General features: G+C 35.0%; 1 protein-coding gene across 1 annotated transcript; it reads left to right on the top strand.

Moving 5' to 3' along the window:
* The first annotated feature begins 1,292 nt into the window (after positions 1-1,292).
* On the top strand, positions 1,293-26,015 carry gsdmea (gasdermin Ea). The gene is made up of 10 exons (XM_049475996.1): positions 1,293-1,712; positions 5,839-6,085; positions 11,040-11,232; positions 12,675-12,849; positions 14,121-14,241; positions 14,879-15,022; positions 16,959-17,092; positions 19,346-19,751; positions 22,683-22,756; positions 23,852-26,015. Exons 2-10 carry the CDS (start codon positions 5,878-5,880, stop codon positions 24,077-24,079), a joined length of 1,683 nt encoding a protein of 560 aa, XP_049331953.1. The 5' UTR covers positions 1,293-1,712; positions 5,839-5,877; the 3' UTR covers positions 24,080-26,015.
* Positions 26,016-27,965: the final 1,950 nt, after the last annotated feature.

Genomic DNA, 27,965 nt, shown 5'->3' with positions numbered 1-27,965 from the left:
AAATCCTAAGAAACCCTAATGCTACCACAGAATACAGAACTTGTGTCTAGAAGAGAGCTAATAAATGTAGAAATGAAAGTGGGACCGCCTCCGCAATCACTTTTATTTCTTGTTTTTGAGAACACAAAACCTCCAACATCAAGTAATAATAACACTGATATGATCATGATTGAATTTCTTGATGCAGCAAGAAACAAAAACAAACCAAAAATCCAAAAATGATATATTTAGATTATAGGTTGTGACTTAGCTGGATTTAGAGTGTGTCGGTGTGTGTTTGGTATCGTGAGGGCACAAAAAAACTCCTTGCGCTTCTCAAAACGTGCAAAAGTGATTAACTAATTTTCTTAATTAATTAAGAATGTCGTTAATTTTGGGCATAATGTGAAATAAACCAATCAGTGTGCCAGTTGTCATTTCCTTTAAGAAGCAGGTGAGCTCTGACTTTGGCACGTTCATATCTTAATAGTGAACTGAGTGAACTGTGAACTGAGAGTGAACTGTGATTAATCACTTTTTGGGAAGCTGAGTTTAATTTCACTACTAACCACAACCAAACCTGATTACTGCTATTTTAAACTGGGCGGGTGTGATGCGGTCTTCTTTCAGAGCTGATGAATCCGATTCCAGGTTATGTTCAGTCAGAGAGAGAGAGAGAGAGAGAGAGCTCAGTTAGAAACTTCACTCCTTCGTTTCTTTGGTTTTACTATGAGTGAATGGAGGAGCTACTGAGCTCTGAGTTTCCTCTTCTGAAGTCTCCATTGCTCCACCAGCCGCTCGTGTTCAGTAAAACTGAGCCGGATCCTCTTTTAGAGGCTGTACGTGTGACGTAAGTACGTAAAGACGCAAAGATATCAGTATGACAAAAAAGCAAAAACAAACAAAATACGTAAGGGGACAAATACTTTTTTTTATGCCACTGTAGTTATATAAAAATATCAGTAATTAACATTGAGTTACTTTAAGTACGTTTTAAATACTAAGTAATTACTCAGCACTCCCTGGAAGTTAGTAATGCAGTGCTATTCATTAATTCCTGTATTTTTACCTATAACTATACCACAGTAGAGATAGTTCTTCAACATAAAACAATAAAACCCAATAAAAACAATTTTAATAGCTTTGGTTTATAAATAAGTAGGGTTGGTGCTTCTGTGTTGTTGTTTCTGCACTTTTAGCTGATTTTAGCTTTTTTTAGAGTTGTTTTCAGTCCTGGAGGAAACAGAAGTGTGTTCTGAGGACAGAATAATAATGGGTTTTTGTGTTTTTTGGTTCTGCAGTGGAATTGAGTTGAGGTCAGCGGGGCTGGAGGCAGAACAAGTCCACACATGATCCCCTCATATGATTCTGATTAGGGACCGGAATAAAAAAAAAAAAAAAAACATGGGGCGGGTGCATCTCTGCTTTGACTCACAGCTCAGCTAGCCTATGGCTGTTGAGCAGTATTTCCCCATGTGTTGAGTCAGAGGGCTGTGAGCTCAGTGTGAGGCTGTGAGTGGGCGGGGTGGGTATATGTGGTGCTTCAGAAGATAGTATCTGCTCATACTTTGAGGAACGTGGTGAAAGCGGTTGTGTTACTGGATAGTTCACTTATTCACTCTTCAGGATATTTGGATATTGGGTTCTCCATCATCCATTGACTGAAGAACGAGGTGGAAACTTCTGTTATTCTGCTCAACTACATCTATACACCTTCTGAAGAGCTCATAAAGGTAATCAGAGAGAGATCAGACTAAATATTGATACAGTTAAAACAGCTATAATCTAACACTTAATATTGATATACTATATGAATAGAGACCAGATAATAACCAGAGGTGGTACTGAAAAATTGTAATTATGTAAAAGTACCTTTACTTTGCTAAAATTCTACTCAAGTAAAAGTAAAAGTTAAAAAGAGTTAAAGTAAAAGTAAATACTCAATTTAAAATGTACTTTGAGTAAAAGTTACATAGTTACTTTTAATTGTTTGACGTAAAAAAGTACAACAAATCATAAATTAAAGAGCAGTATTTGTTCAGACCACCCCATAAAACATTTTCAAGAACAAGTGTTATAAGTTTCTATGATCCATTTTTTTTCTTTACTGTTAAAAAGTTATGGTCATATATGTGACTATAACCCATATTTTTATAGTTTTACAGTACATTATTATTTTTTTACTTGCCATTGCTATGCTTTAACTGCTATTTACATGTTTTTTTTTAACATCCAATCAGATGTTTCTAATAAAAACTTAAGGAATTATCATGAAAAACATTAAAAAACATACCTAAAAATGTTGGTCGGCGCATGCACAGTGCCCATCTCTCCCGCTAATGCGTAATAAACACTGCATGGAGAAGTTCAGCTGCGCTGCCATGGAGAACAAAACGTAATTTTTTTTAATTCAGACTATTTTTTTCCCCAGCATTTCATTTTTTACTCAGTAACAGGGAGTTTTACTTCTGTCAGAATGTACTTGAGTAAAACTAAAATTACCCATTTTAAAAACTACTTTAAAAATTACAAATTACTCATAAAATCTACTCAATTACAGTAATTTAAGTAAATGTAATTAGTTACTTTCCACCTCTGGATAATAATCTAAAATTAAACAGTAGGATATTTGGATATATATTGTATATACAGTATTGTTATGCCTGTTCTCCTGAAGAATCTTGAGCATCATTACAGTCACTTTTCAGCCAATCACTGAGCAGTTATGTAACGTTTACACAAACCTACACATCTGTTCTCTATCAGAGGCAGGGGGATGTGAAGATGCTGTAGTTTGGCAGGAGCTTTGGAAAGTGAGGGAAGTTTCAGATCTCTTCAGAGCTGTTTAGAACTGTTTAGAAGAGGATAAATGAGAGTTTTTTTCCATCATGAATCAGATGCACTCGTTTCTTATTGACTCATCTAAAGCTGTTGATCTTCACGCTACTCGCTTAAATTACGTGGAATAAAATATTTTTCTTTATTAACTTCCATTAAAATGTAAGACCTTTGCAGCAACTTCATACAGTACCAGTCAAAAGTTTGAGCACACCTTAAATTCAGTGTTTTTTTTCATTTTAAAATGTTCTGCATTGTATATTCATATTAAAGCCACATGGAATCATTTAGTAATGATTAGTACATTTCAGATTCTTGTTTAGATGATCAGTTTTACACATCTCTGCTGGATTTTCTCAGTCAGTTTTATGAGGTAGAGTCTCCTGGAATTCAGGCTTTCAGTTAACAGCTGTGCTGAACTCATCAAGAGTTAATTACTAGAATTTCTTGTCTCTTAATAAAGTGTTTGAGAGCATCAGTTAAAGTAAAGTAGTGAAGAGGTAGAGTTACAGGTATACAGTGAATAGTGAATATTCGAGTAATGTTCTATCATAATCCAGGTTATGAGAAGCAACAACTACTCAACTAAATATAGAAAAAATTAAGATTAGTTTATTGGAAAATAACAACGTTATAATGATGAAACTGGCACTCATCAGGACCACCGTAGGAAAGAAAAAGCAAGAATTCCCTCTGTTGCACAGAATCTTCATAGAGCAGAGGCCAGAGTGAAAACAGCAAAAACTGAGATTTCGGTTGTTTTTAAGGTTTCTATCAGAAATAATGTTTTATGTAAGAAAATATAATATATATACAGTATACCACTAAATCATTTTAAACTTTAAACTTTAAATGTTTTTTTAATAGTTTATCTTGTTTTATATTTGATTCGTGTGTTCTTTGTTCATTATTATTCATTTTATCATTTCTTATCATTTTACTTGAATTATACTACTATTATCTTTTTTATTATATATATATATATATTTATATATATATTTTTTTATTTTATTTTTTTTACTTTTTATGTGTCAGTTTGTTTTAATGGTCTTAGAATTTTTGGTTTTATATATATATATATATAATTTTTTTTATTCATATATATTAAATGGTTTAAAATTAATATTTTTTATTTAGTATTTTTTGCTATCTTATTCCTTATTAGTTCTAATTTCTGATTAAATGTTTTCAATCGCTTTTATACTGTAAATGCTCGGCTGCATTATAAATAAACGTACTCCTGAGTAAAAAATATATATATTTATTGATTAATTGATTGAAAAAATAAAAACTGCCCACTTTATATATATATATATATGTCAAAAAGTGGAAATCAGCAAAAAACTGGTTACTTTCTGTCTGCTGAACTCTCACTACCATGTACCATTTGCATATTTATTCAAAACAGACAACCTAAACGTGCAATTTGTACTGTGAGTATTATATGAGGGATTCATTCATTCAGCATGGGAACGAAAGAGGAACTGGTCAGAAACTTCCTTAGAATTACAGCTTTACTCTCAGATCCAGGTCAGATCATATTATATACAGTTTTAAAACATCTTATCATCTTATCAATAACTTTATTACTGCTGTTCTTCTCCTGTCAGATTAACTCTAATTCTAATTCTATTCTCTGCTGAAACTGAGACTCAGTTCTTAATCATGTTAATCTGAGCTAAAGGCTAAAGCTGCTGTTTCCATGTGGGTCAGCCAGACGTTTTCCTGTAGCAGTTTTTTTTTCTCCAGTTTCTAAGAGTCTTTATTTGAAGGTGTAGGAAACAGTCCTCACCGCTCTCTGACTTCATCTGTAATTTCTAATCTAAAGAAAAGAACTTCTACTTTTAATAGATACAGAGTTCTCTGTGTTTTATCTGTGTCTTTTTCTAGTTATTATGATGATGAAAGTGTGAATGTGCTGTAAGTGCGTAAGTGTGTAAATGCTGCTGCAGTAGAGAGGACAGTAATCACATTTTTGTTTTTAGTGCTAACTTTTGTATGATTAAAATGAATCATGTAGTAACTTTTAAAAAGTGTCAAACAAACCAAAATACTCCCTTATTGTATCTGGGGAGCTGTTTGTTAACTTGCGGTTTCTGAGGCTGGTAACTCTGATTAACGTATCCTGTACAACAGAGGAAACTCTTGGCCTTTCCTGGGACAATCCTGATGAGTGCCAGTTCCATCATCATAACGTTTTTAATCGCTATTACAGTTCCTGCACTTGAGGATACTTTCAAAGTCTTTGAAATGTTTCTTTTCGGATTTACTGACCTTAATTTTTTCTTAAAGTTACTTAGTTAAGTAGTTGTTGCTTCTTATAATATCCTCCTGAGACCCACACTTTTGCTAGGTGTGCATTTTTAATTTCTCCTAGCTATTTGTGATTAGTAGGACCTAACCAGTAGAAAAACTTTGTCTTTGTAAGGGAAGTAATGTTTTATTTCAATTAACATTATTTTAATTCACAGTTAAAAATGATCCATTGCCATTTGGGATCAGAAGGAAGCATACGCTAAAACATTTTTTTTTTTTCAAAAGTAAAATTGCATGAGAATTTCTGTCTGGACTGGCTGTAAAAACTTTAACTGGGATTCCCACCATCTTGTATTTAATCAATTGAGTGTAATGATGTCATGTGACCACTAGATGGTATGGTGCAGAGAAGCAGAAATGTAATGTCCCCACATGAGGACACTTGGTCTCAAGAGGATATAAATTAGAACATTACTCAAATATTCACTATTCACTGTATACCTGTAACTCTACCTCTTCACTACTTTGCTTTAACTGATGCTCTCAAACACTTTATTAAGAGACAAGAAATTCAAGTAATTAACTCTTGATGAGTTCAGCACAGCTGTTAACTGAAAGCCTGAATTCCAGGTGACTCTACCTCATAAAACTGACTGAGAAAATCCAGCAGAGATGTTCAAAACTGTCTGTATCTAAGTAAGAGGCGCTATTTTGTAAAATATAAAACATATTCTGGTTTGTTTAACACTTTTTTGTTACTCACAGGTTTTTGCCTCTGACTCTGAGTCTGTGATTGGGTGGAAGATGCTCGGCAGCGCCACACAAAGGCTGATTCATCAGATCGATCGGGACGGATCTCTGATCTCCGTTTCCCGACCGAACGACTCGGAGAAGCTGAAGCCGCTGGCCGTGGTGATCAAGCGTCCGGCCGTGTGGTTCTGGCAATCAACCAAATACAGACCCACCACCTTCACCCTCAACGACCTTCTGCTGGGGGATCCCATCCAAACAGGTACCTACCGATAAAACCCATCAGCAGACTCTAGACTTGATAATAAATCACAGTGGATCAACACCAGCAGATGACAGACATGTCTCTCCAAACCACAAATCACTGATTGGTGGAAACTTCACACTAGACCTCGAGCAGTTTGGACTGTGTGTCTCTCCACTCTTCCTCCAGACTCTGATCCCTTGATTTACAAATTAAAGTAAATTAAGTAAAATTTACTGATGATCAGTGATGGTTTGGAGAGTCATGTCTGTCATCTGCTGGTGTTGATCCACTGTGTTTTATTATCAAGTCTAAAGTCAGTGCAGTTTTGTTTTCCCACAAAATCTTACAGCACTTCATATCTTACAGCTTCCCTCTGCTACTGACAACTTTACAACTTTTATAGAGATGAGGATTTCATTTTCCAGCAGGACTTGACGCACTGCCCACACTGCTAAAAAAAGAACCAATTGGTCTTATATAATATTCTAATTTTCTGAGACACTGATTTTTGGGTTTTTATTGGCTGTAAGCTTCATAATCATCAACAATAAAATAAATAAACACTTAAAATAGATCCCTCTGTGTTTAATACATTTATATAATATCTGAGTTAATCATTTTGAACTGAATTACTGAAATAAAGTCACTTTTCTGTAAGGGGGCGCTTGCGCCATGGTCCTCCTGCCTCTAGAGGGAGACTACCTTCTGCCACTCGCAATAATCAGGCTCATTGATCCCACCTGGTTAGTGCCTTTATAAAGACCGCCCACTGTTCAGACAGTGCAGAGTCTTGAATCTGTCCAGGTCACACTAGCAGCAGAGAGCTGTCTTAGTTTGAGAAATAAATAAATAAATAAATAAATAAATAAATAAAGAAAGAAAGAAAGAAAGAAAGAAAGAAAGAAAGAAAGAAAGAAATAACTAATACTTAGTTCCTATTCCAGCCTCCTTAGGTGTTCTCCCCTGAAGCTGCTTTCTGTTTCCTTCTCTTTTGAGGTTTTCAGTGTTTCTTCCTATTTGTTTTTGTTTGAGTAAAAGACTCAATATTGATCTGTAAAAGAAACTCCTTTTCCTCTTTCCTGAGTATCCGTATTTGAGTTCCTCGATACAAACCGAGTGCCAGCGGTTTGATCGAATTTCCCTTTAGTTTGTTTGGCGCCTTTGTTCTCGTTTTCCCGCCCTTTTCCTTCTCCTTTGTCTAAGTTGCAGCAGTGCTGCAGCCATTTTGTTTCTCCTCAAATAAATTCCCTCACTCTGAAAAAACACACCCCAACCCCTACGAGCAGTTTGCGTTCAAGCATTTCACAGTGTGAAATCCAACACCAACCCCATTCTTTTCACCACTCTTTGCTTTTGTTTATCAAGTTTTTTTGTATTTATTTTGACCTTGTGGTAATCTGGTCTGCACTTGAGTCCACCCTGGTGGAGATATCCATTAGGGAGTAAAAAATAAACATAGCAGCAATCCTGAGGTAATTCTTACCCTCTATTTGGATTGCTGTCCCCTTACATTTTCAATGATATTCTAATAAGTAGCAAGTAATTGTAAAACAAAAAGAAATGAATACATATTTTTAAAGGTTTTAAATCAATAGAAACGACCAATTGTCTTCAAGAAGTCAATCTAATTAGTACAAACAGTCTATCTGTGTGTAATTTAGTCTCAGTATAAATACAGCTGCTTTGTATCGACCTCAGTGGTTTGTTAGTGAACACTAGTGAACGAACAGCTTCATAAAGACCAGGGCCAGACAGATCAGAGATAAAGATGTGGAGCAGAAGTTTAAAGCAGGGTTCTGCTTATTAACAACTATATCAAATATCCCAAACCTACCAAAACTAACAGCCTAGTTGTGGAGAGCTCTAATTAAAGACGCAGCCAAGAGGCCCATGGTCACTCTGGAGGAGCTGCAGAGATCCACAGATCAGATGTATGGGAGAACCTGTCCACAGGACAGCTATTAGACATGTACTCTACAAATCTGGCCTTAATGGAATGGAACCAATTACCTAAAAGATTTAAAGTTTTTATGTACAGTGAACTTAACAAATATATATATATATATTTTTCCCTGAACTATATTTTTATTTATACAATTATTAAGTACTATATGCTACATTGGTTTTAGTAAATATTACATAATTAATATAATTTCCGGCAGCTTAACCAGAACACGAAATATACAATAGTATATTAATTTTTTTGTTGTATCAATTGCTTTTTTCTTTATAATAATTCTACTTTAAATGTGATAGTCAGGTGAGTAAAATTGTAGATTTGTATTTAGTCTTCTCATCAATTTAATTCAAGTATTGTCTCTGTTTCTTTTTCCAGTTATTATGATGAAATTGTGAATGTGCTGCAGTAGAGAATTCAGTAATCGCATTTTTTAACAATATTATTTTTTTCCATAATATTTTTACAATATATATTTTTTTCTTAATATTTTTACAATATTACATTTTTTAAAATCTTTTTTCACTCTTTAATTTTTTTTATAGTGCACCTTTTTTAGTTTCTTTTACATTTTATTTAATTATACTTTTTATACAGTATTCATTTTTTTTCTTTTTTTTTTTTTCTTTTTTTTTTTGAATGTATATGTGCCCACAAATGTTCAGCTAACTCAAAATAGTTGATTAATGTTTGGTTATTTCCAAGTAATATCCACGTTTTAACGTAAAACAGACTTCATTTATTTGAGTTAAACAAACAGAGGATTTACAGTGTATTTTTAAATGCGAACCGTAACAAGTCCATGTAGAGGGACACAGAAAACATGTGGACCAAAATATGATATTATTGGTCTTAATGCAAAACGTTAAGTGTGGTGAAAAAATAACACTGCACATCACCCTGGACACATCATCGTTCACCACTGTGAAACATGGTGGTGGCGGCATCATGCTGTGGGATGCCTTTTTTTTAGCATTAATGGGAAGATGGTGGTTTTGCACCCGGTATGTTAAATTGAACTGGTAATGGTTTACTCAGTTCCTCTCTAAACTGGTTAAGAAATCCTTTTAAGTAGCCACTGCTGTCGCTATCGCTAATGCTAATAATAAACCGCACAGATCTGTTTTAAAAGGAGGAAGTCTGGAAGGCTTCCCACAGTGTAGATTTACCCTTTAGCTGAGTTTCAGTGCCTCTTTTTCAGCTGTCAGTCAGTAATATCCATGTTAAAACGCACTGTGTCAGTTCCTACAGCATAAAGCAGAGATAAGACTTACGTTTTAACGGCCCAAAGAGCTTCTGCTTATCTCTGCTAATGTATAACCAGCCTGCGGGGCCTCAAACACGCTTCAGAAACGTACAGAAACTGGGGTTTATAGGTTTCTGTAGGTCTGATATGTTTTATCTTGTATTTTTGCACTGAATATAAACACCAGAAATGTCAGTAAAGAACACAAATGGATGCAGTGTGAGGTGGTAATTACAATAATTTATACAATAATACAAAAGCACAATATTTATTTAAATATTTATACATTGGAAATATACAATATTTACATGGAATATACCATGTTTCCTTATTCTATATTAATAAAGAACCCTTTTTAGTTCGACTTAATAAGTGAAAATGCTGAATAATGAATATATATAATAATTAATATATAAAATATATATAATACGAAAACAAAGGCTTTGGAAAATTTATGTAACATCAAGTATGCTTAAAAGCATTAAAAGTATGTTTAAATTAGGTAAAGAATAATAAAAGAGCTAAAAAAAAAAATAAATAAATAAAAATAAATAAATATATATATATATATTTATTTTTTTTATTTTTTTAGCTGTTTTAGTATTCTTTACCTAATTTAAACATACTTTTAATGCTTTTAAGCATACTTGATGTTACATAAATTTTCCAAAGCCTTTGTTTTCGTATTATATATACTAAAAAATATACTTTATGACAGTACACATTACTGGTAAATATACTTTCACTTTTTTATATATAAAATGTATTTTTAAGCAATATGCTTTATGTTGATTAAATACTCCTAAAAGTGTATTTTCCCAGTAACATGGTGTACACAATATGTGCATTAATACGCACAGTTGTATATTTACAATATACTTCATTGTACTTCAATATACTTCAATGTATTAAAAATCTGACTAACTAAATGAGACGAGATTGAGATTGAGACCACTCTTTATGATTTTGAGACCAGACTTGAGTGCTATGGAGGACTTTTTACTACTTTCATTTATTTACATAACTATTTATTTCTGCATTAATTTATTTCTCGATTTATTTATTTCAGTTTTTCCATGTCCTTATATGATAATGAAGGGGGCGTGTTTTTCACACACAGGCTTAGCAAGCAAGCCCAGAGAGAGAGGAGCTGAAATGTCGGGTGAAGTTCAGTATTGGATCTGCTCAGAGAAGCAGCAGCTCTCCTCAAAGAAATGGATTATAGTCTGTATTACGATCTAAATGATCTTTATTATATAATCTCCCACGTTACCAAAGTAACCGCCAAATGGGCAAAACATGTACAATCCATATATGGTATCTGACATCGATCAACCAATAGGAATGTGGCATCATTGCTGGACAGTCCCTTCATTATCATATAAGGACAAGGAAAAACATAAATAAATAAATTGGAAAATAAATAAATACAGAAATAAAATAACGGAAAAAATTAATGCAGAAATAAATAGTAAATAAAATAAAATAATAAACAAATTTAGAAAAAATAAACAATGTTAATTGAAAAACCCATAAATAACAATATATTATGATATTTATTTTTATGTATATGTATTTATTTGATATAATAATTAGAATAATTCTTTACCGTTTTAGTCACCATATTACTTTTATTGAGTGATTTACATACATTTTTATTTATTTATTTATTTTTAATTTTGGCAGTTTTGGTCCCCCATAGAGTACTAAAACACTAATAATAATATTAATATATTAATATTACTCTCTCTCTCTGTATCTGTCAGTGGTGGAGGAAACTGACTTACTGGGGTATAAGGAGAAGCATGTATCTAATGTTGGTGGATCAGTGGAGGCGGGAGCGGTGGGGATGAAGCTGAAAGCTGAAGGACACGGAGCGTCTAAGCTCTCAGCGTCTCTCGGGATGATTCGTAAAGACATGGTGAAAATGCAGAAACTCCTTCAGGACTCCAGATACAGGTGAGGAGAAGAACCAGGAGACCAGGAGCACAAATAAACATTACGTACGCCATATTTCACGCTCACCGGCACTTTCGTTTCAGGCGTACGCATGTTTTTTGTACGTATGTATTGTGTTTTTGGCATTTGGCAACACTTAGAAGCAATGCATTGAAATTACAACTATTAAGATATCTCTCTATCCTTTACGCACACATTGTAGTAAACCATTATTGGACTAAATAAAGTAAATTAATCAGACAATTAAACAGTAAATTAATCAGACAATTTCATTGTCTTACTGAAATAATCATTCAACGTGTTTCCACTTAGCCTAGATTATATAAACATGCATAAAATGTTGCGCTGGAGTTGATGGAGACGGCAGAGTTGGCATTATTGGAAAATATTGACCATTATGCTTTTTTTTGGCCCATGATGACGACTGGCTTATAATAAACAGAGGTGGAAAAAGTACTGAAAAATTGTAATTAAGTAAAAGTACCTTTACTTTGCTAAAATTCTACTCAAGTAAAAGTAAAAGTACCCATCTAAAAATCTACTCGAGTAAAAGTAAAAAAGTACTCAATTTAAAATATACTTTGAGTAAAAGTTACATAGTTACTTTTAATTATGTAATTAAGTGATTTATTAACTATTTAATAATAGTTTTAATGAACTATTATTCCACATAATAATTTGGATCTTTCAGGCAGTTTTTGTTCAGACCAAACCATAAAACATTTTCAAGAACAAGTGGTACAGGTTTCTATGATCCATTTTTTTCTTTACTGTTAAAAAGTTATAAACTGTATTTTTATAGTTTTACAGTTCATTATTATTTTTAAATTAACATAGCTGTGCTTTAACTGCTATTTACGTGTTTTTTTTTACATTTAAGCAGATTTTTTAATGATAAAAATACTCACCACCACATGCTTTCACAGGTTTGATGTGGAAGTTTTGAGAGCTAACAGCTCTGTCCATGTGCCAATTTTTTTTATTATTATTCAGACAATTGTTTTTTTTCCCCAAGCATTTTATTTTTACTCAGTAATGGGGAGTTTTCCAATGTAGCAAAGTAAATTACTTGTGTCAAAATGTACTTGAGTAAAAGTAAAATTACCTATTTTAAAAATTACAAATTACTCATAAAATCTACTCAATTACAGTAATGTGAGTAAACGTAAATCATTACTTCCCACCTCTGCTTATAAACCGTTTCAGATTTCCAAGCTCATGGTTGGGATGGGATAAGATTATAAGCTTAGAGTGTGACGGGTGAACTCATTTAAAGCATTGTAACGGGGTGAGTGCATCAGGCTGGGCCTCATCAGGCTCTCCTACTGTTACTGCAAACTCTGCACACTGTGAACGCTGTAGCAAAAAATTATTTCTCAAAAAAAAAGAGTAAAAATGAGTTTTCTTGTTTTTCTAATGTTCCCGTGTTTGACGACCTACAGGAAGGTGGATCTCCAGCACGGCCTGATCCAGCAGACTCTGGGTAAATCTCAGCATTACTTCACTTTAGTGGTAGAACGGATCTTCACTTCCTGTGAATGCACCATCGAGTATAGCGGTATGGAGGAGGGGAAGTGTGGCGGCGTGCTGAAGGCTCTAGGGATCTACCCTGCAGAGGTGAGTATCTGAGACTTCAAAATTATCAGTTTCTCTGATTTTGCTATTTATAGGTTTAAGTTTGAGTAAAATGAACATTGTTGTTTTATTCTATAAACTACAGACAACATTTCTTGTAAATTCCATTATTGAAAACCTCTGGAATATAATCAAGAGGAAGATGGATGATCACAAACCATCAAATCAAACTGAACTGCTTGAATTTTTGCACCAGGAGTAAAGCAGCATAAAGTTATCCAAAAGCAGTGTGTAAGACTGGTGTCACTTAAAAATGATGAGTTCAAACCACCTAGTAACTGCTTAGCAACACCATAGCAACCACCACGGATACAATAGCAACACATAGGCAACCACCTACCAACACCTTAGCAACTGCTTAGCAATCACTTAGCAACACCATAGCAACCACCACTTATACTGTATTAATAAAACTAAAAATTAAAAACCTCTGGAATATAATCAAGAGGAAGATGGATGATCACAAACCATCAAACCACCAAACTGAACTGCTTGAATTTCTGCACCAGGAGTAAAGCAGCATAAAGTTATCCAAAAGCAGTGTGTAAGACTGGTGGAGGAGAACATGATGCCAAGATGCATGAAAAAAACTGTGATTAAAAACCACCAGGGTTTATTCCACCAGATATTGATGATTTCTGAACTCTTAAAACTTTATGAATATGAACTAGTTTTCTTTGCATTATTTGAGGTCTAAAATTGAATGCAAAAGATGCAGAACTGCATCTTTTTCCATACTTCAGCCATTTCTCATTTTCTGTAAATAAATGCTCTAAATGACAAGATTCTTATTAGGTATGTGGGAGAAATGTTGTCTGTAGTTTATAGAATAAAACAACAATGTTCATTTCAATCAAACGTAAACCTATAAATAGCAAATTAAGAGAAACTGATCATTTTGAAGTGATCTCTTAATTTTATACATTATAGATAGAGATTATAGTTTATAGATTATTCTAGTGATGAACAATATATTATATATATTAAAGTCAATGATATAATTATAAATGATGATAAATGAACATTCAGTAGGTCAGAGGCATATTTTCATATATATATATATTAGTGAATGTATTGTCACCTAATGTAATGACAGGCCCTGTGTAAAGAGTAGAGAAGGATAAACTCTTTTTAATACATTACAGAATTAAATGCAATTCAATTCAATTCAGTTAAAAGTGTGCCTTCAAGATTTTGATGGTGTTTGATGATTGGTCAATAATGTGTGTGTGTGTGTGTGTGTGTGTGTTCAGTTGTGTCTGAGGGAGAGCGGCAATCTGAAGTATGATACGAATGTGGCTATAGACTTACCTGCAGGCAGTGTTCTGGCCTACAGCGTCATACAGCTGGACATCAAAACTGACGGCCGTTATGGTGAGTGCTCAGTACTAATCTAATCATGAATTTACCTCAGCAGTGCTATTCTAATCATGAATTTGCCACAACAGTTTTATTCTATTCATAAATGTACCTCAGTAGTGCTGTTCTAATCATGAATTTACCTCAGCACTGCTATTCTAATCATGCTTTTACCTCAGCAGAGCTATTCTAATCATGATTTTACCTCAGCAGAGCTATTCTAATCATAATTTACCTCAGCAGTGCTATTCTAATTGTAAATTTACCTCAGCAGTGCTATTCTAATCATGAATTCACCTTAGCACTGCTATTTTAATCATGAATTAACCTCAGCAGTGCTATACCAATCATGAATTTACTTTAGCAGACAATCTTTTGATAATGTTACTATCCTAGTCCTGTACAGCTCGCAAGTTTCAGCTGGAAAACAAACAGTTAGTGAAGAGATAGTAAACACATACCAAGTATGATAAGTGATGCTTACTTAATTGATGTTTTATTTCATTTAATTGATGTTGAGAGTTGAGAGTAAAAATGAACTTAAACCTGCCGGAGGTTATTGTTCAACATATATTTTCAGTATATTATTTTTATATTTATTAACTGGATTTGTTGTGTGTGTGTTTGTGTGTGTGTGTGTGTGTGTGTTCAGAACTCTCCGCCTGTTTCGATGGGTTTCAGTCAGATGATGAAAGTTCTCAGCCTTCGCTTTATGGTGAAGAAGAGGTGGTGGACGGATTATCAGTGGAGTGGCCATGTTTACAGAAGGGTTCTTCACTGAGTGTACTGAAGGAAGGTTTGTACATTTAATTAACTTCATTTAATTTGTTAATATTCATCCATTTCCGCATTTTAGCCATGAATTAAACATTTATAAATGTTTCCTTCTTCCGTATTCTACAGTAAACCTCAAGTTCTGGTCTATTTTCATACATAAGGTGCTCCGTATTATAAGGCACATTATGCAACACTAGTAAGGAACAGGGATTTCACCATGTTTTCCTTCTAATTTAGCAGATATTCAGCTGTAAAGCTGAAAGTTAAATGAATTAAACAAGACTGTAGTTCTTAAAAAAAAACGAGTCCTGGATGTTAATCTACACAGATTTATCTACTGAAAACTGTTTATTTGGGTGAGTAAAGCGATTCCATGTATTACCAGTAAGCTTAGATTTACAGATTTCCACTAACGGTGCGTGTCCACTGGCACTTGAGCCCCTACTCATCCTATTCATTTCAATGTAGAGAGTCGCCGCATGCCACGGTGCATGCTGGGTTGCGTTGTGTTAAGTGCAGCCCTGCCCTCTGGCAAAAAAAAGTTCAGCAGAGCTCAAATTTTCTTTAATGAATCCGGCCACCTCGCTGCGTCCAGCCAATCAGGGAACAGGAGGCTGCGACGTCACACACAGACGAGCCTTAAACCCAAAAAAGAGACGCTGAAAATGGCGAATATATCGATTTATAGAGCTATAGATTACAGTGAGGTTTATTAAAAATTTTAAATATTAAACTTATGATTATAAACCTACTTATGTTGCTTCATTTAAATTCTAAAACATCACGGACATGCCCACACGCAGCAAGCCGGGAGATCCGGCTTTGAAAAAAGTGCGTTGAAGAAAAGTGCCAGTGGACACGTACCGTAAGGCTGGGTGCAGCAGCATTAGCATTAGCATTAGCTTACCACTAGCGCTAGCTGCTGTTAGCAGCTAATTCCGGCCGACAGCAAAACACTGAGGAACCCTGAATGTTCCAAGCACTTTGTTCCACAATATTTAAGCTTGTTTTAACCAGATAAACACGCAGATTACAGTTTGATATACTCAACTCTGAATAGAGAAAGAGCTAGCACTTAGCACAGGCAGCGACTAATGCTAATACTAATCCAGTTTCGAGTCTCAGTGCTGGAGAACTAAACTGAAACTCCTGTATAACTCTGTACTTCAGTGGAGTGTCTTAACTGCTGCTTAACACCTGACTGGTAGAATTCATACATAAAGAGCACTGGATATAAGCCTGGATAAGTTGAATTTGCTTAATAAATTTGAGGAAACCGGTTGCCCTAAAAAAGTTAAGTAATGGGGAATTAAAACTTGAGTTAGCATAACTTAGAACATCAAGTTATTACAGCTAAAAGGGAAGTTGATTTAACTTTTTTATTTTTGTTATACTGTAACAACAGATAAGTTGAGTTTACTTAACTTTTTTAAGGCAGCCGGTTTACTCAATTTTTTTTAAGTAATGGGGAATAAAAACTTGAGTTAGCATAAATTAAAACATCAAGTTATTACAATTAAAGGGGAAGTTGATTTATTTGTAAGGTAGCCCAGAGGGGGAATCACTACACACTGATGGTGAGTGTTATTCAGAAACTGTTGGACACGCCCAGTATGCAAATATATTGTGACAGAAGCCAATAGAAAAGAAGCTGTTAATGACAAAACAGACTAAACTCAGTTATTATCTTATTATAAGTTGGTTCAACTCAAAGATCTCAGTTTGAATAGTACAGTACAGTATATGAGCCCACAAATTCAGTTCAACTAACTCAAAATAGTTGAGTATTGTTTAGAAATATCCAATTTTTCGTAAAACAGACTTAAATCATTTGAGTTTAAACAACATATAGTTTTACAGTGTAAGAAGCACTGAATTTGTTTTTCGGAAAATGTAATTATAGTGTGAAAAATACAGTATTTACGGTTAAAGTGTGTGTGTTCTGGTTTCTGCAGTGCTCTGCGGTGTGAAGGCTAGTCTGAGTGTGTTGGCCCAGTTGCCGGTTCCGACCCGCTCGTCTCTTCTGCTCCTGTTCCGTCAGATTCTGCTGAAACCGACTCTAAAGCTCCTCTACTGTTTGGAGTACAAGGTGAGCATCAGAACCGAGCAGATACTGAGATAAATCTACAGACTTACTCCTGTTTCATTTCAGCTTCTCATCGTTTAATAAAACCCCTATCCAGATAAATCTCTCCATCCAGATAGAGTGAATCTGATTCTGATTGGATGTAGAGAAGTATAAACATATACCATTCTGACTCCCTATTGGTTTATACTGTGATATAAACCAGCAAGATCACAGCAGACGTATGTAGTCTAGTATGAAGATGATCTGTGTAGAGACTCAAGAGAACTCCAGATAAACTCCAGTCCAACTAAACTTCTTTAATATATTTAATATATTTACATTCTACTGTATGTAAAATACATTCATTTATAATCAGCATATATGCAGCTGAAACACTAGAGAACAGCCTAGAGAAAAATCCCAAATTATATTATCAACATTAACATTTTAATATTATATTTTAACATTATAGTCATTATAGCTCTTAGAAAAATGTATTTTGGGGAGGGTGGGGGTGGAGGTAGTATACTATACTATAGGACTCTGTGGGCGTGGCCTAAGCTTTTGTTCTTAATTTTGTTCTTTATTTTTCCCCTATACATTACTTTTACTTTTATACTTTAAGTAGTTTTAAAATCAGTACTTTTTCAAAACACTTTTACTTAAAGAGTAAAAAGCTTGAGTTGATACTTTTTCAACTAATACAGTGTTTTCTACAGTATTTTATTAAATTCTAGTATCTATACTTCTACCTACAATGATTGGAATGAATGAAGATACTTTTCACACCTTTCCTACTAAGTATTCCACAGCCAACTGTCAGTGATATTAAAACACAGTGGAAGCAACTGGAGGCGTCCACAGATCTCCAAACTTCATGTAGCTTCAGATTAGATCAAGAACAGTAGAGCGTAGAGAGACTCGTGGAATATAGAGAGTTTACATGACTGAGCAGTTCAATTCCATCCAAACTTTATACAGGCCAAAGCAGGCCAATCTCACACATTTAGCCCTCCTACTATCCTCAAATTCAGTAACACTCAATATGATCCCAGCAATTTAACCCTTGTGTGGTGTTCGGGTCTGCGGGACCCGTTTTCATTTTTCATCAAATGATACTAAAAAAATATTTTATCTAACTCAAACTCATTGGCATTGGCTCATTTTTTGTGAAAAAATATATATTAAAACACATTTTTGATAAACACACACTGTACACCCCCCCCCCCCCCACACACACACACATTTATATTACATACAGTGTGTTTGGCCAAGGGCTAATAAACATTGCTTCATTTGTAAATTTGAAACTAAACAAATGTTCTACTCATATCTTGAGTTTAATTCATTTTCTTTTACATTTTATTAAAAAAACTAATAAAAAAAAGAGTAGCACTTTTTAAAAGAAATGTAACATAAGAAAGGTAAAGGGCAAATATTAACCATGTAAGCTGTTTATATTGCTTGAAATTTAGGTGAAGCGAGCATGTGTAAAGCATTTTAATGTAAAATTGCTTAATTTTGCTGAATTAAATACAAGTAACAAAGTAAACGAGTAACAAAAATATGAACACCACACAAGGGTTAAACTTCCAAAAAAAGATTATAATTACATTTAAATAAACGTGTTAGCAATGTTTTTTTTATTCGCCAGTTACTTTATGTTTATTAAATGAATTATCAGTGTTTTTGACATTATTATGATGTTAACTTAGTATTATATAAGTATTTTAAGCATTGTGTTGTTAGGTCAGGGCCTAAAGTGAAGTTACATTTAGAGAAAGATAATAAAACTGAATGTCAGACTGACCTCAGCACTGTTACCACACCAATATGTGTAAAAAAATATATATTTCTTATTTTTTTATGGCAATAAATAAGCCTTACTAAAACAGATTGAAACAAGACAAGACTATAAAGATGAATCACAAAACTAATGTCAACCATTTTTTTCCAAGACTCAAAAATTCCCCAAAGATAATAGGAGGGTTAAAATACAGACAATGGGGAACACATTAGCACAGTATTGTAATATTAAAGTTGTTGCATGATAATTGCATGATAATTCAATTACACATCACTTCTATACACATTAGAATTGGGAAATAATATTTTTTTACAAATCCCAAATGAATAAAACAAGCAAAATAAACCACTACTTTATAAAAAAACGTTGTACATATATCTATATTGTAAGAATGCACAATTCATAATTTAATTATTGTTACAGGAACATCTGAATAATATATTTCTAATCTGTTTTTCGTCTCTAAGTTGGAGACATTCTGCAGAAATCCCAGCCTTCCTGTGGACGACGCTTCAGACAAGCTAGTAGAGGACTTTCTGGATCTGATATGGCCTCACAGAACCATTATTAAGAGAACCTCTACAGAACCAGTCACTCAAAACGGATCTTCATCACCTTCACTGTCCAATCAGAACGGAGTTCATACACCAGCAACCAATCAGAACGGGGCTCATACATCACAAGCCAATCAGAACGGGGCTCATATACCAGCAGCCAATCAGAACGGAGCTCATACACCAGCAGCCAATCAGAATGGAGCTCACTACAATGGGATTTCATCGCAGACAGTGTATTTAAATGGCTCCTCCTCTACAGCTGAGGCGGGTCGGCCGGTCCGGACTGCGCTGTACATGCTGGTCAGCGCCGCTGAGGGTGAGTCAATATTTATATTTCTATACAATATCAGTCAAAAATTCAGTGTTTTATCATTATTTTAAAATGTTCTGCACTTTTAGATTAACACTAAACTCATCCAAACTATGAAGAAAAACATACAGAATTATTTACTAAACATAAAAAGTGTTAAACAAACCAGAATATATTTATTTTATATTTTACATTATCCAAAAGTAGCACCTTTTGCTTAGATACAGACAGTTTTGAACATCTCTGCTGGATTTTCTCAGTCAGTTTTATGAGGTAGAGTCTCCTGGAATTCAGGCTTTCAGTTAACAGCTGTGCTGAACTCATCAAGAGTTAATTACTTGAATTTCTCGTCTCTTAATAAAGTGTTTGAGAGCATCAGTTAAAGTGAATGGTGAATATTTGAGTAATGTTCTAATCCAGGTTATGAGAAGCAAGAACTACTCAACTAAGAAAACAATTAAAAAATGATTTTAAGAAAAAAATGAAGGGCAGTTAATCTGAAAAAAAAAATTCTTAAGTTCAATCACAATTAAGACCATCAATAAAAATAAAAATAAAAATGAATGATGGAACTGGCACTCATCAGGACTGCACAGGAAAGGAAGAGCAAGAGTTTTTCTCGGTTGAACAGGATAAGTATCAGCTCCGCTGATAAGAGCAATTAGTACTTTAATACTTCACAGAGTATTTTGGTTTGTTTAACACTTTTAAGTTACTACATTATTCCTTATGTGTTCCTTCATAGTCTAATTGGGGGGCGAGTCTTAGGAAGTTTAAAGTGCCTATAGTGCCTATATTTCAATACAAATACATATATATTTGACGCCACATATCCAGTGTTGGGAGTAACGGCGTTAAAACTAACGGCGTTACTAACGGCGTTACTTTTTTTCAGTAACGAGTAATCTAACTAATTACTATGACTGTAACTATAACGCTGTTACCATTTCCGACACCCCGTTACTGCACGTTACTTTAGCCGCTCTTTTTTTTTTTTAACTTCGCTTTGCCCTGGTTAACCCCTCCTTTTTCCGGTGAACTTGAGCTTCTGGCCGCTGTGCCTGTGGTTTGGCGTGGTGAAGTGAGGCACAATTGTGACGATTTGCTGCTCTAATTAATTCAGTGATTGCCGTGGACAACCCAAGTTCCGAATTAAGGACGTTAAGCTCTTTTTAGCTGCTCCGGTTTTTGTGGTGCTGCTGCTTTCTATTTTAGAGCTCAGATTCTCTGCCCGAATCCCACCTGACCTGAGGACCGACCCGAAATCAGGCTCCTATTTTTATTTTATATAAAGCTCTGGTGTGATAATCACAATGTTGCTAAGTAACCAACTATTATTGTTCACTAAAGCGAACGAAATAGCGAAAACTGAAAGTGAAAAAACATTTGTGTTAACTGAATCTAATAACAACGGTAATTAAAAAAACATAAAAAAAAAACATAACTATCTCGAACTGTATTTTGTGTTCATAAAACTAACTAAAACAAACTGAAATTACTGATAGAATACCCTCATTTTCGTGTTTAATTTATTTATAAGCGCTGTTGTACAGCGGAGTTGTACAGCGGGCGGTGTTGTGGCGAGCGCGCGGCACCTCGTGGTCCGTTAGTTCTTGTGTAAAGCGCTCGCGCCGCAAAATACGACAAAAAAAACCACTGAGAAACTGCAGAACTATGTATGGGATTACAATATGAGCGCCAGGCAGATGAAAGAGAAACAGGAGATACAGTATGTGAGAACATTTACCTGTGAGTAGCTCATACACCAGAACAGGCAAATCTCTCTCTCTCTCTGTCTCTCTATCTTTCTCTCTCACGTTTCTTAGATTGATCTCTCTGATAAGATGTGTGAAAACTAATAAAAACTAGCAAGCCCACCCTAAAAACTTACTGAACAGAAAAAATAAAAACAAAATCAAATTAAACTATAATAAAAATGAAAAATGTAATCACGTAGCTCTGGGCGCACGTGAACGCCTCTGCGTTTGACTTGCAGCACTGTGTGTAGCTGTTCTTAAAAATCATTTAAATTAAATAATAGTTCTATGCTTTTATGTTACAGTTTTAATTAACATAATTCTGATCATATTTCGATAATTCAATCAGCCCGAAAACAGACAGTTTATGGGGCGGATCGGGTCGGGCTCATAATGACAGTTCATGGTTCGGGTTGGGTCGGGCTCATAATGACAGTTCATGGTTCGGGTTGGGTCGGGCTCGGGCAGAACGTGCACGGGCTCCGGCTGGGTCGGGTCAGATTTTTTGGGTCCGATCTAAGCTCTATTCTCTTTTGGTGAAGCTGTTATATTAATACCATTTTAACGGTCATTTGATTGTTGTTTTTGTCCATTATTTTGTTTTGTTTATATATACATATTTCCTTTGAGTGTGGCTTGGTTTGTTTAATTTCATCCCCAGACGCGTTTTTCCGTTTTTTTCGTTTTTTTCAGTATTACAAGTTTTAGTAATTTTCTTTGGTTGTGTGGAGAATTTTGTTTTGTTTTTTTGAAATTCGTTAGATTATATTTTTGTCAACATTTTGGGTTTATTTTCGTTTGTTATTTTTCTAATAATAATAGTAAACGCATAATTGATTTCCTTTTTGTTTGACGGGCGAATAATAAAAAGTAACGCTATAGTTACTTTTACTGGTAACTAATTACTTTTATAGTGGAGTAACTCCGTTAGTAACTCAGTTACTTTTTGGAGAAGTAACGAGTAACTATAACTAATTACTTTTTACGTTAAGTAACGTGCCCAACACTGCACATATCACTACAATACAATGTATTGCAATATCGATATACAGTACATTGTTCCACCCCTAATTACAACCCTTATCCCCATTAGTGTATTTTTTTCTGTATGACATAACACTAATCTAGCAGATGTTCTTTATTTATATTTATATTTATATTTATATGTTTGTGTTTATAGGACTGAAGGATGAAGGACTCATCTACCTAGAAAGCCTCTGCTCTCCAGAAGAACTCCGTGGATTAAATTATTTGGTAAGTATTTAATTCTCTAAATTAAAACACACTTTCATTAGATGTTTTTATTTTTCTGAATTCTGTGATTTTTTTTTCAATAATATCCAATTATTTCGCAAATATTTCCAATTATTATGACCTAACTGCAACTAGTGCACCAAGTAGTGCACCATGGCTGTACCAACTGCAATATGTTTGTGTATATATTTTTATAATTTATAACAGCAAAAAAAAATATATAGGATTTTATTTGCAGATTTCACCAGAATGATGATAATAGCGTATTTTTCACACTATAATGTGCACTTAAAATCCTTTAATTTTCCAAAAATCTTTAGTGCTCCTTATGTATGAATTAAGTACAGTTATAGCTATACTGTTATACAGGAGTTTCACTGAAAATTCTCCAGCACTAAGGCTGGAGCAGTATTAGCATTAGCCGCTAACTGTGCTAAGTGCAAGCTCTTTCACTGTTCTGAGACGAGTATATTGAACTGTAGCCTGCTGCTAACCCTGGCTAACGCTGCTGGAGCAGCATTAGCACTAGCCGCTAATTGCGCTAAGTGCTAGCACGTTCAGAGGAGAATATATCGTACTGTAGTCTGCGTTTTTACCATGCTAAAACAAGCTACATGGAATGAACCGCTAGCTAATATTGCCCTGGCTTACCAGAACACTCAGGGTTCTTCAATGTAGCGCTGTTGGGGGAATTTGGTTGTTGGGCTAGAGGTTAGCCGCTAATGCTAATGCTAATGCTGCCCCCAGCCTTACTGTAAATAAGCGGAAATGTTTTAATCACCCAAAAAACAATCTTTAAACAGACTTTAAAATAAAAAATTTTTATTAAGAATTACAGTTTTGTTTATTTAGCTTAGCTTTACTTTAGTTACCCCACCACCACCACCCAGTGGCGAACTGCTGAATTAGAAGGAAAACATGGCGACACCATTGTTCCTTACTTGTCTCGCATAATGTGCTTTATAATCTGGTGCACCTTACATTGTTAAAAATACGGTAGTAAAACACTCTGTTTACCTATGATTAACTCTCTTAATCTAATGCAACATAATTACATTAAACACACTGAGACCCGCTCTTTACCTGTCTTCTCAGGTGAATCTTCTGACGGACAGCGAGAAGCCCCTCCCTCGTGACAGTCTGCCAGATGTACTGCAGAGCGACGCCCAGTTCCTGAAGGTGGAGGCTCTGTTCCGATTGGGCGGAGTTACCCTGAGGAGGGAGGGGCAGCTGTGGGCGGAGGTGGAGTCAGGCACTGAATTCCTCCCAGCAGTGCTGTGTGTAGTCATTCATGGCCTCGCCTACCTGAGCCAGGATCTATAATAGATAATATATATATATATATATATATATATATATATATAGATGTATATCATTTTATATTATATAATACATTTATTTAATATCTATGTTTTATGTAATACTTTATTAAGCAGTTAAATTGCATAATAATATATCTGGCGTGCTCTGAAGGATGTGACCATTTGATATGATCCTTTATTTGCTTGTCAATATTGATAACAGCATTGATGTATTATTGATAGATGGATGGATTGGTTGGTTTGATGGATGCATTGGTGGTTTGGTATTGGTATTGGTTGGTTGCATGGAGGGATGGTTTGATGGATGGATGAATGGCTGGATGGATGGTTTGATAGGTCATTGGATGGATAGTTTGGTAGATGATTAGAGAAATAAATGGGTGTTTCATGGATGGATGGATGGATGGTTTGATGAGCAGATTAATGGATGGTTTGTTGGATGGTTGAATGGATGGTATGATCGGTGAATGGATGGACGGATGGATGATTTGATGGATGGCTGAACAGATGGTTTGATGAGTAGATGGATGGATGGTTTGTTGGATGGATGAATGGATGGTTTGATCGGTGAATGGATGGACGAATGGATGGTTTGCTGGATGACTGAATGGATGGATGGTTTGGTAGATGAATAGTTTAATTCTTTATTGAATGGATGGACATGTTTTTTTAGACTTGGATGGATGGTTTGATGGATGAATGGTTGGGTAGATGATTAGATGGATAAATGGTTAGGTGGATGAATGGGTAGATGAATGGATGGAAGAGTTGGCAGATCAATGAAGGGGTGGATGGATGGATGGATGGATGGTTTGATGGACGATTTGATTGTTGAATGGATGGATGATTTGCTAGATGAATGGTTTGATTGTTTGTTGAATGGATGGATGGATAGTTGTTTAGAATGGATGGATGGTTTGATGGATGGATGGATGGATGAATGAATGGTTAATGGGTGGATGGATGGATGGATAGTTAAATGGATGGATGGTTTGATGGATGAATTGGTGGATGGATAGATGAGTTGGTAGATGAATGATTTGATTGTTGAATGGTTGGATGGATGGATGTTTAGAATTGATGGGTAGATGGATGGATGGTTTAATGGATGGTTAGATTGTTGAAGAAAAGTTATGGATGGATGGATGAATGGATGGATGGATGGATGGATAGTTGGATGAATGAATGGTTTAATATATAATTGGGTGAATGTTTGGTTAGATGATTGGAGAGAGGGAGTAAACAGGTACAACTGATGTTGAAATAGACAGTGATAAAAAACTTCCCGGTTATGTGTATATAGAATGTAAATATTATATTTTAATTTGATTAATCAAACATTTATCTGACTTTGTATATATTTATAAACATTTAGTTTAAAGTGACAGACATATCTCATTTCAAACGTATTTTATTACAGTTAGTTTTGACATTTAAAAAAAGCCAGTTCTCAAACTACAACTACATCAAATCTACGTGACAGTATTTAATTCATTGTATCCAGATGTTCTGATTGGTTGTTTATTGTATGCAAATGTGTGAATGATTAGCCACTGCCTTATATATATATATATTTATGTTTTGTGTTCTGTATTGTATAATGATATGTAATGTTAATGATGCTGTGCTGCTTTAATAGTAAATAGTAATATAGTAAAATATGTATTAACTTAGCATGTACTATTGAAAAGCTAATATCAGAAAATACATTTATTAAATATGTTTTTAATATATATGTATAGTGCTTATAATGTTGAGATGTTCTCATACCCAGTCAGGAGTTGGTCTACTGCAACAGTCATTGGTGTAGGACCTTCATCTATTGTTGATAAAAGTTAATCAGCTGTGTTTATTCCTCTTGATTATGAAGTTTATTTTAAATTCTGTTACTTTTACTGTTCTTTCTTTTACATATGGATTAAAATATTAATATTGTGCATGTACTTTTTGTTATTGTATGCTATTTTTCCTATTTTTCTATTAATACATGTTATTAAAAACACTATTTTAATAGAAGTGCATTCAGAATATCCGTGTTTAAATAACTATGGCTAAATAAACAGCAGAATGAGAAAGAGAATTAAATATGTCAGATACTGTTGCAATGGTGAAAACTATACCCTGCCTATTACTACAAACATACTGTGAAGCACGGTGGTGGCAGCATCATGTTGTGGAGATGCTTCTCAAGTGGAAGCAGATGTCAGTGCAGAGAGGAAAAATTTCTAGCGCAGAAAAATGGGGAAAAGAGTCTAAAAGCGGAGAGAGTGCGCATTTCTAGCGCAGAAAAACAAGCCAAAGAGTCTAAAAGTGGAGAGAGTGTGCATTTCTAGCGCAGAAAAACGGGCCAAAGAGTCTAAAAGTGGAGAGGGTGCGCATTTCTAGCGCAGAAAAACGGGCCAAAGAGTCTAAAAGCGGAGAGGGTGCGCATTTCTAGCGCAGAAAAACGGGCCAAAGAGTCTAAAAGTGGAGAGGGTGCGCATTTCTAGCGCAGAAAAACGGGCCAAAGAGTCTAAAAGCGGAGAGAGTGCGCATTTCTAGTGCAGAAAAACGGGGCAGAGAGTCTAAAAGCGGAGAGGGTGCGCATTTCTAGCGCAGAAAAACGGGCCAAAGAGTCTAAAAGCGGAGAGGGTGTGCATTTCTAGCGCAGAAAAACGGGCCAAAGAGTCTAAAAGTGGAGAGGGTGCGCATTTCTAGCGCAGAAAAACGGGCCAAAGAGTCTAAAAGTGGAGAGGGTGCGCATTTCTAGCGCAGAAAAACGGGCCAAAGAGTCTAAAAGTGGAGAGGGTGCGCATTTGGTGAAAATGGTAAAATGGTGTGTAAATGAAATAATCAGGAAAATGTATTATTTAAAGTGGTATATTTCATTATTTATTATTACAGAGTCTGTGGCCCATGACTTCAAATATATTTCTCCTTCTGGCCCCCAACAAAAAAAGTTTGGACACCCCTGGTTTAGATGATTTTGCTCTGCAACTCGAAGTTTGAGCCCCAGCCAAAGTTTTTTTATGGGATTAAGGTCCGCAGAATGGCTAACCCACTCCGGAATTTTAATATGCTTCTTCTTCAGCTACTCTGCCTCACCTGACGACATCTAATCCCCACAACCCTTCTTTAAATCATTAAGGAGTTCACTGGCAAACTTTAGACAGGCTGCACACGAGCCATCTTATGTTAAAGTGTGTTACTAATGGTTTTCTTGGTGATTGTGCTCCCAGCTTCCTTGAGATCATTAACCACCTCCTCCATGTAATTCTGGGCTGACACTTCACCTTTCTCAGAATTATCCTGAACCCACAAGGTGAGCTTTTGCATGGAGAGCTCCAGAGCGAGGGCAATTAACTGTTTTTCAGTGGTCTCCTTCTCTCCAAGCTTCTTTTTGATGGTCTTGTACCATTTTTTTTGGACTATAAGGTGCACTATCAATGAATGTCTAGTTTCTGGTCTATTTGGGTGTCGCTGTGTTTTAATGGAAGCTGGGGAAAGTAAACAGTAAACTGTGATTCTTAAAAAACATTTTCTTTTAAAGTCAAACAAACAGATGTTAATCTACACAGATTTCTCTCCTGAAAACTGTTTATTTGGGTGAGTAAAGTGCTTCCGTTTATTTACAGTAAGATTAGATTTCCAATATTTTATTTAAGGATGAGTTTTCACTGAAGTTTCTCCAGCACTAAGGCTGGGTGCAGCAGCATTAGCATTAGCTTCCAACAGCGGTGCTAACGGGACATAAATGCGGCCTGATAGCGCTAGACTGAGGAACCCTGAGTGTTCTGGTAAACCAGGGTGCTATCAGCTAGCGTTTTTTTCCCATTTAGCTTTATTTTTAAAACGGTAAACACGCAGACTACAGTCCAATATACTCACCTCTAACTGAAAGAGTGAAA

The sequence above is a fragment of the Astyanax mexicanus genome, chromosome 3, assembly GCF_023375975.1.
Source record: "Astyanax mexicanus isolate ESR-SI-001 chromosome 3, AstMex3_surface, whole genome shotgun sequence".
Classification (NCBI taxonomy): domain Eukaryota; kingdom Metazoa; phylum Chordata; class Actinopteri; order Characiformes; family Acestrorhamphidae; genus Astyanax; species Astyanax mexicanus.
The sequence above is the reverse complement of the archived record's forward strand: the minus strand, read 5'-3'. Positions and strand labels throughout refer to the sequence as shown.